This window comes from Acartia tonsa, chromosome 6 (genome assembly GCF_053477335.1).
Source record: "Acartia tonsa isolate MP-2025a chromosome 6, ASM5347733v1, whole genome shotgun sequence".
NCBI classification, from domain to species: Eukaryota; Metazoa; Arthropoda; class Copepoda; order Calanoida; family Acartiidae; genus Acartia; species Acartia tonsa.
Window position 1 is genome coordinate 51,340,763 of NC_137265.1, and position 9,933 is coordinate 51,350,695.

Sequence of the window (9,933 nt, forward strand, 5' to 3'; positions counted from 1 at the left end):
CCTAGAGGCCTCTATGGTTACTTAAAATGGTGGAGGGTTGAATTAACCCCCCCCATTTTTTTAGTTTTAGAAAGAAAAAGTAAAAACTTTTCCTCCCATAATTTTTTTTCGGGGGTGAGAATAGTTATAAACCTTTCCAGGAACAATAAGAAGCTTTATTGTAAAGATGAATCATATCGGTTCAGCGGTTAAAGACATACAGACATACATACTATACTTCCTGTTACTTTAATATAAAGATTTAAATCTTTTCTACATTTTGTGTCTGTCTGCCCTTCTGTTATGGATAGCAATGTTGGAACCGTCAAATTTATTTGAAACCATGGTTTTGGCTTTAAGCATGTGTTTAATTTTAGCATCGTATATAAAACATTATAAAAAGACTTTTTAGACAGTTATTTCTCAAAAATGTTTTAACAATAGTAAGACCAGTATGTAAATTTTCTGAAAAGCACAACCAAATCTTTCAGTGGCTACCAAGATCTTAACTTTTGAACATACAAACAAACAGACAAACATATAGACAGATAGAAGGACAAACAGATCGACAGACAGATAGACATTCAGATGGACAGACATATAGACAGACAGATAGACAGACATACAAACAGATGGATAGACATCATATTATGTATATTAAGTTTGTTATAAATTTCCTGTTAGCTTTTGCCAGAGCTTTCAGACAGTCATCACTTGTGTTCGTACCTGCAATAAATATAGTGTAGCGGGACAGAGTGACCATTAGAGTAGCTACGCTCCCCAGATTTTGAATTTTGCTTGTTTAGAATTTTGTGTAACTTAGTTTTCAGGGATTTAAAGGAATAAGACAATGGCCCATAAATTGATGTAGAGCCCCAATGATGATACACAAAATTACCACTTCTGTAGCGTAAAATTAGTGGTTGGAACGTTTGAACACTCAACTAATTGAACCAACCAATCAATGACAGTCCCCAAAGTTGTCAACTAATAAGAAATATTGAAATATTGGGGACTAAAGTAATTAACAACCAAATGTAATTAACACCCCCGATTATGAATTTTGCAGAAAAAGAGGGCTGTTTATTACACTATTCCCCAAAATTTTATAATAATGTTTTCTTATTCGTTGGCTTAACAACTTTGGAGACTTGATTAGTTGATTAATTAGATTGAGTGTTCATATGATTCAACTACTAATTGTAATTTTGTGTATCATCATTGCTAATGTACATAAATTTGTCACCCATTATATAACTGTAAATTTTGCATGTTTTTATTATTTTGTGTAAATCTATATTTAGCGTTAATTTTTTATTCTCTCCCCAAATATACAAAGAGAAGGAGCATTTGTAAAATCCTTTTTAACATAACCTAACTAGTGTATATATTTAATACTATATTGATATTAAGTGACAACCATAGCATTAAAGTATTAATTCTATTACCATATCAATTACATTTTCAATATGTAGTAATTAATTTAGTGACATGGTAAAGCTTAAAGGGTTGCGTAATAAACTTTTGAACCTATCAATACATACGACTGATTTTAAGGTGGGATGTGTACACTCATTTGGTGATCACTCACTTCAGAAAAAGCCAGACGGTCAAAAAATAACTAGAACTATACTAGTCAACTTAGTTGAGAAATGCGTAAATATATAGAATTTATTATTAAGTTTTGATTGCGCTGTTTCTATTTCTAAAGTTATTTATTATTTTTTTTAATTCTTTTTTAAAAGGTTAAATTTTTTTTTATATAATTTTGTTTTTATTTGCTAGGTATATTCTTCAACATTTTCATAAAACTTTAAAACCCAAAAAACCTTGTCCCATCTAGCGGTAATTTTTTAACTAAAATTTTACTGAATTGAAAAGTTCATTATTAGCAAATTTAACCCTCTATAGACGAAATTATGAAACATAAAATAAATAAATAAATTAGAAATAATTTTAGTTCGTATCTTAAAATTAAAATGGAAAATATAGGATCATATTCTCAAAGCGGCATTATAGAGATTTTAACTGATTTTTTTTACCTTCAAGATCCAGTATTTGAATAAACTTGCAGTTGAATAAAAGCTCCTCTAAAAGTCGTGTATTCATATTCTAAAACATTATTTATTAATCTTTATTTTAGTTAGGCAGCTACTTATAAAAAAACGATGCTTTTCTGTAATAAGGGTTCGCCCATCCGTAACGGTTAGCTCTTTTCATTTTGCAAAATAATTCCTGTAAAAAATAGGTATCTACGTCAAACAAAATATAAGAAAGTTAGTTATAATTTGGGGTGTACATTAATTTATCCTTCATTGTCTTATCCCTGAAGATTTACACATATATTTCAGGGATCTATATTGAAGATCAATCCCAATGATGATACACAAAATTACCCTTATGTAGGTTGCAATTAGTTTTTGAAACCTTTCAATAATCATCTTAATAAACCAGCTAATCAAAATTCACTAAAGACCCCAACGTTGAAAGCCAATGAATAAAAAACTTCATTATACAACTTTGGGTACTAGTGTAATAAACAGCCCATTGTCCCCTCCCTCCCTGCATATATTTGTATATTCCTAGATTTAATATTTATGAACTCCCACTATAAGAACTAAGAACATCTTTTCGAAGGTTACATCCAAACAATTTCCAAGTAATATCATTTTTGATCACCTTTATAGTAGAAAAATGTTATACATACCTTGCAAACTCTAGTTTTTGGAAATATAAGTACCATTTTTGTGCTAGGTGTAGTTTAGGAGCTACGTTTAAAAATGTGTAAAAAAGGTTGAAAAGTTTAAAGTAAGTTGGAACATTTTACCATGTAGCTCCTATACTATATGTAGCACAAGAATGGTTCTTATATATCCAAAAACTAGAGCTTAAAACCTTTTTAATGGTATTAACATTGTATCTTATGTACTATATACATGTTCTATTAACATGAGCTGCGCAGTTTGAATTTATAAACTCCCACTATAAGAACTAAGAACATCTTTCTGAAGGTTACATTCAAATTTTCTATGTTGTGTCATTATTGACCCAAGAAGGGAGGGGACATTGTGCTGTTTATTACAGGGTTTATTACATTAGTCCCCAAAGTTTTATGATAACGTTTTCTTTTTCGTTGACTTCAGAGACTTTTATTGATTTTAATTGGTTGGATTATCACATTGAGTGTCCAAACTTTTCAACCTCTGATTATAATTTACAGAAGGGGTAATGTAATGTATCATCATTGAGGATGTACATCAATTTTCCGGCCATTCTAGTATCATTGTAAACCATCCAATCAAAATTTGATAAACGGCTCCGAACCCAACAAATGAAAAAACATACTTTTTTTATTAAAGATTAGGTAACAGTGTAATTTTCAGATCAATGTCCTCTTCCCTCACTGGACATATATCGACTATATACCAACCAATCTAAATTCAATAAACGTACTCAAACGTTTTTAGTCAATGAATGAGAGAGCATACTATACAAAGATTGGGTACCAGTATAAAATGGCCCTAATTAACACAATATATGTATACATGAAAACATAATAATATTATGTCAGCCCTGACAACTTTTATCTAATAACATATAGTTGACATTAGACTGTAAATAACAATGGTACCAAATGTTTTATAACTACGCGTTCTTTGGGTACTATAGTTGAATTTTGATTGGTTCCAAACTTGTAGTGTTCAAACTTTTCAACCAATAACTTTGATGTACAGAAAGGATAATTTTGTATATCATCATTGGGGGAATGTAGTTAATTTATTGTCTATTGTCTTTTCCATTAAGATCCCTGATTGAAAATTAACTATTACTCAACTGTTATTAATGAAAGTGGGTCTTTTTTGCAGGGTCAATAGTAAAATAATGGGATATTGCTTAGTTTATAAAGATAGGGCTATATACACATTTATACAGATTTGCATTGATACCATATACAACAATAGCAGGGATCTTAAGGGATAAGACAATGGCCGATAAATAGATGTACATACTACATACCCAAAAAAATTACCCCTCCTGTAGAGTTAAATTATCGGTTGAAACGTTTGAACACTCTACTTAATAAACTATTAACCAAAATTTACCCAAAGTTGTTAAGCTAACGAATAAGAAAACTTTGGGGACTAGTGAAATAAACAGCCCATTGTCCCCTCCCACTCTGTATACTATAGGTATACAGTAATAGGGATCTTAAGGGATAAGACAATAGATGTTAATTATTGATATAATCCCACAATATGATAAACAATATTGCCCCTTCTGTTGATTTCCATTCAAGTACTCAAAGTTTTTAAGACAATTAATGAAAGAAAGTGCTTTAAAACTTTGGGTACAAGTGAAATTTACAGTTCAAAATCCCCTCCCTGATTCAATGGGCATATATATAATTTTAAAAAGAATACATGTTTGATCGTCCAGTTACACCTCTTATATGTTCTAAGCTTTTTTACATGATATACTTAGCCTAATATCGTTAATTTTGGTGATACTTAGGACGATTAAATATAATGTTAAATACAAAGCATCTCTAAAATAAAGCCTTAAAGTACGTCCTTATTCTGTATAGAAATATTAAAAGCGAAGACATTTTGTATTTGTTAATGTTTGTTTGTTCGGCTGTTTGATTTGTTGCAGGGAGGGAGAAGACATTGGGCTGTTTATTACACTAGTCCCCAAAGTTTTATAATAAGGTATTCTTATTCTTTGGAGACTTTTATTGATTTTGATTGGTTGGTTCATTAAATTGAGTGTCAAAACGTTTCATAACTAATTTTAATCTACAGAAGGGGTAATTTTGCATCATCATTAGGGATGTACATCAATTTATCGGCCATTGTCAAATCCCTTTAGATCCCTGGATTTGTGAAGCTTTGCTTTGATGGATGTTGTCATCCTTGTCAACTGAGATATATGTTCAGGAAGGGAGGGGACATTGGACTGTAAATTAAACTGGTTCCCAAAGTTTTAAAAACATGCTCTAACATTCGTTGGCTTAAAAAATTTGGGTGCTTTCATTAAACCTTGATTGGTTGGTAATATCCTAGTAATGTCCAAACTTTTCAACCAATAATATCAATCTACAGAGTCTTTTTTATTATCTTTGGGGATGTACATGAATCTAAAAGTCTATTGTCTTATCCCTTAAAATCCCTGGAATATATGTGTTAGATCAAAGACCATTTTTTATGCACAGATATCAACTTTCATTTTTTCCGCCGTGTCACTGCAAACACCCTTCCACACACACACACACACACACTCTCACAAACACACCCACACACACACACATACACACTCACACATACATACATCCAAACACCCACACACAAACACATACACACACAAACACGTACACACACACACACCCACCCACCCACTCACACACACATACCCACACTAACATACATACACACACACAAACCAGCAGAATTGCAAACAAGCGCACTAAAATGCAAAGTTTAGAAACTTTTTTATTCTAACTTTCTCTGCTATAGGGTTTTAATCAGGGTGGGGAGGGGACATTGGACTGTAAATTATACTGGTACCCAAAGTTTTATAAACATTCTTATAGGTACTAGTATCCAATCTTTAACACAAGAATCTTAATCCATGGAAGGGGTAATTTTGATTATCATCTTTAAAGATTTACATTAATTTATCGTCTATTGTCTCATTCCTTTATGTCCCTGGGTTTGAATGCACTAGGGTTTTTCTATCAAGGTGAATAAAGAATAATTAGAAATCTAAACATTAATATTTAAATCAGAATGAAAACTTTTGAAAACTTTATTTTCAAACGATAATTTCCATCTTAAAAAAATAATATTATATGATAATGTTAAAGCAAGCTACTTTTAAATTGATAAATTTAGTTGTTGATGTAAAAGAAAGAAAAAATAAATGTTAATCTGCCGTAATAGTTATTTCTCGCATCGTATTATAAACGGCTTTCCGCGGATATAGAATGTACAATTATAAGATTAAAACTAGTTTTTTTATCTTATGATTGTACATTTTTATATTCGTAGAAAGCTGGATATAATTCGGTGCTAGACATGGTTTTTTCGTATGGATGAGAACTGGTTCCTATCCACCGGATTCGAATGAATACGAGAAAAAGATGTTATCAAATTATGCTTCATTGTCTTAGGAATCTAGTGAATCTAATAGACAAAAAATCATTGATTTTATTGAAAGAAGGTTTAAAACCAGTAGGAATAATTCAACAAGGATGACAACATCCATAAAATCAAAGCTCTGAAACGGTATGACAGACGAACATTAACTCTTTTATATGGAGTGTCAGAACTGAATATACAAAATATGAATATATAAGTTGACAAAATTTTACGTAAATTTGTTGCAAAACTTATTAAATACAGGATTCTGTTTAGGGACATACTGACATATTTAGGACTTGATTATAGAGATGCTTCGCTCAAATATTGTACCTTATTGTAATAGGAATTAGTAATCCAAAAATCAGAACAATCGGATGATTTTATCACATAAAAACTTGTTGTTAAAAAAGTTAAAAAATCAACATTTTTAAAATGGACGTACGGACATTCTGGTAATGATTATAGAGTTGCTACGTTTTATAAATCGTACCTAACTACTACAGGAATCACCATGCAAAGTTTGAAATCGATAGGACAATTCTAATATGCCTAAATTAACGAAAGAAGCTATCAATCTCAGACGTACGGACGGACGGACGTGCACGGACGGACGGACCAACTCTAATTATAGAAAAGCTTCGCTTTTAATAATTATAGAAAAGCTTCCCTTTAACATACTTATTTATGCACGCACACACACACATCCTAAAATCTTCATAAGAAAAAGACTAAACCTTATCTAAAAACCTTGAAGTTAGTTATGCATAAAACCTGCCTTAAAACTTTGAATTTTTGGTTTCAATGCTAACTCTCAGGAAGGGAGGGGACATTGGACTGTAAATTACACGGGTACCCAATGTTTTATAACCAGGTTATCTTATTCATTGGCTTAAAATCTTTGGGTACTTTTATTAAATTGTGATTGGTTGGTTTCAAACTAACGGTGTTTATAATTTTAATCTACAGAAGGGATTAATTTGTTTATCATCATTTGGAAAAGATGTACATCAATTTATAGATTATTGTCTTATCCCTTTAAATCCCTGCTGAAACTAAAACTAAGTTAAGATAAGGGCAAAGAATCCTCTATGACTTTGACACTCAAATGAAAGAAAAGTTAATATTGCATTTTAATATTCTTGTGCTTTCACTTAAACATAATTCTTGACCAAAGAACCCCCTGACCCCCTTATTGAAAAAAAATATTTATAGTCTCTGTTGGGTGTTCCAATGAAGGTCCTATCCTTGCAGGGTTCTTATAACCTTTAACAAACCTAACCTTACCTATTTCATTAAGTTATTAAAGACGTTAAAAATGGGTCAAACAGCTGCACAAAGATGCACAAAGCTAACAGTAAGAGGTGGAGGAATACCTTGTCCCAAAACAAGCGCAATGCAGATACGACTTACAGAAAAAGATCGTAAAATCAATGGGTTGCTTGTGTGAAGAATGTTTAGCAATATAGCCATGTAAGAGTTGGTTTAAAGGTTTTCAAAAATAACATCTTAATATGGAAAATCTTATCTTCTTATGGGTTACGGAGGTTTTTTTTTAAATTTTTCATCAAAGGCTTTGTTTTAATCAAACTGATATTATATTTAGATAATACAATTTTTTTTTAGAGAATAGAAAAATATTATTAGTTAAATTAATGCCCAGTCCGATACGGTATATCCCATTTTTCTTGGGAAGAAAAAAAAAACTTAGTGATGACCCTCCACCTTAAAAAATATTTTTAAGCCTATTCTGATCTCTAGTGTATAAAAGAAGATTTATAAGGAGGACCATAACGTTAGCAAAATTGCTTCAAGACAGAGAAACATCCTGTTACTTTTGTATAATGATATTCTACCTTACAGCATGTTAGTTGAAATGATTGTAAGTTTCTACAATTACCTAAATATGCAAAAATATTTTATCAAACCTGAAATTAAACAAAAAAATAGCCTTATTTGAAAAAAAATATACTTATGGTGATAGTTAAAAAGACAATTTTGTGTATTTTTCTTGAATTAAAACAGATTTTGCAAAGACATTATCTATATTACCGTATAAATTTTCATTAAAATAATTGATTAAATATAGGTATACTTACTTTTAATAGTTTGTAAAGTTAGGCAAAGAGCAGATTGTCCCACTGGGGGTATACTTATTTCTGTCAGATTAGGTAAAAATATATTCCTAAATTAAAAGGATGACTAGAGTTTTTAGTAGAGCAGCAATATCAATATAATGGTAATTGCAGCATTGTTTTTTAATGATTTTATTTTATTAACTTTTAGAAAATGAACAAATATGTTAATATTTATGATTTACTTGGTTGGACAGTTGACGCAACTGCAAATTACGTTTGCAATAAAGGGGGGAGGTAGGTTGCGCTAAAATTCCGTAAAGGTGTGAGTTTTTAGGCTTAAAAACAGTAGTAGAACGATATAATATTCACTAAATATGTGTATTCCTTATTGAAAAGAACTATGGACAATTTTTTTCTCTAAGTTAACATAAATTTTATCGTTCTACTACTGTTTTTAAGCCTTAAAACTCACACTTTTACGGAATTTTAGCACAACCTACTTCCCCCTTCGTGAACTCAGTTTGTCTGTTTGTAGCGCTGGATTTGAACTGATAAAAAATACCGAATCCCCTGAAATTCTATAAGCTGATTCATGTTTGAGTGATAGGACGCTCACAGCCGGATGTACGAATATACCCTCTTACAGAGTAGCTGCGCTACTAAATGTAAATATACCTAATTACATAAGGTTTGAGTCCCTTGAATTGTATTATTTTATCAGCCACCTGTTTACAGAGAGAGATAGGACACTCACAGCTGGACAGAGTGACGTATGGACATATACACAAACTACAGAGTAGCTGCGCTACTAAATATAAATATACCTAATTACATAAGGTTTGAGTCCCTTGAATTGTATTATTTTATCAGCCACCTGTTTACAGAGAGAGATAGGACACTTACAGCTGGACATAGTGACGTACGGACATACACAAACAATAGAGTAGCTGCGCTACTGAATATAAATATACCTAATTACATAAGGTTTGAGTCCCTTGAATTGAATAAGTTTATCCGCCACCTGTATTCAGAGATAGATAAGACACTCGAAGAAAAAATATTTTGTCTCGGAATTTAAAATTTGTAACTAATAATTGAAGACGTGTTTTAGTGTAATTTTTTTTGAAAATATGTACATAAGTAGTGCAACAATTATATCCCCAGTTTTTAAGAAAAGTCAAATTTAAAATATTTTCTCCCTCCCAACTTTTTCCTTAAGTTCCCCTAGAGGCCACAAGGGTCAAAGCCACATGGCAAATATCCGATATATTTTAGCGGGCAGAAAAAGTTTGGGACATAACTTTTTTTTCTTGGAATGCAATATCTCTCCATGCCTGGTTAATTAAACATGCAGGCAGCCATCGTAGACAACTTTGAACTAACAGAAAATCACCTAAAGTTAAAACAAAAGTTATATGGATTTTATTGCAGGATCCTTTGCTTTAAGTTAAAACAAATCTAATACATTAAATCAAATATTGAACTATTTTTGTAAATGTAAAGAAGAAATTTTATTTTAGTTATTTAATGCATTGTATTATAGACAGCTTTCCACGGATATTAAAAAGAAAAGTTAAAAGCCCTGATGAGCCGAATGTCCGGGTTGACAAAACTGGTATTAATTTTATGAGTTTCATTTTATTATTTGTTAAAAATTGTCAAAAAACGATACTATAAATGATTTTTCAGTATAGCTGAGGACTGGTTCTAATCTAATGGAAATTAATCGGTTTCGAAGC

General features: G+C 31.2%; 1 protein-coding gene across 1 annotated transcript; it reads right to left on the reverse strand.

Annotated features, from left to right (window-relative positions):
- Positions 1 to 622: 622 nt before the first annotated feature.
- Positions 623 to 9,526, reverse strand: LOC145323153 (uncharacterized). Its single transcript, XM_080165545.1, has 6 exons — positions 9,491 to 9,526; positions 9,166 to 9,215; positions 8,216 to 8,301; positions 7,973 to 8,016; positions 2,022 to 2,091; positions 623 to 705 (listed from the first exon to the last, which is right to left on the reverse strand). Exons 1-6 carry the CDS (start codon positions 9,524 to 9,526, stop codon positions 623 to 625), a joined length of 369 nt encoding a protein of 122 aa, XP_080021671.1.
- Positions 9,527 to 9,933: the final 407 nt, after the last annotated feature.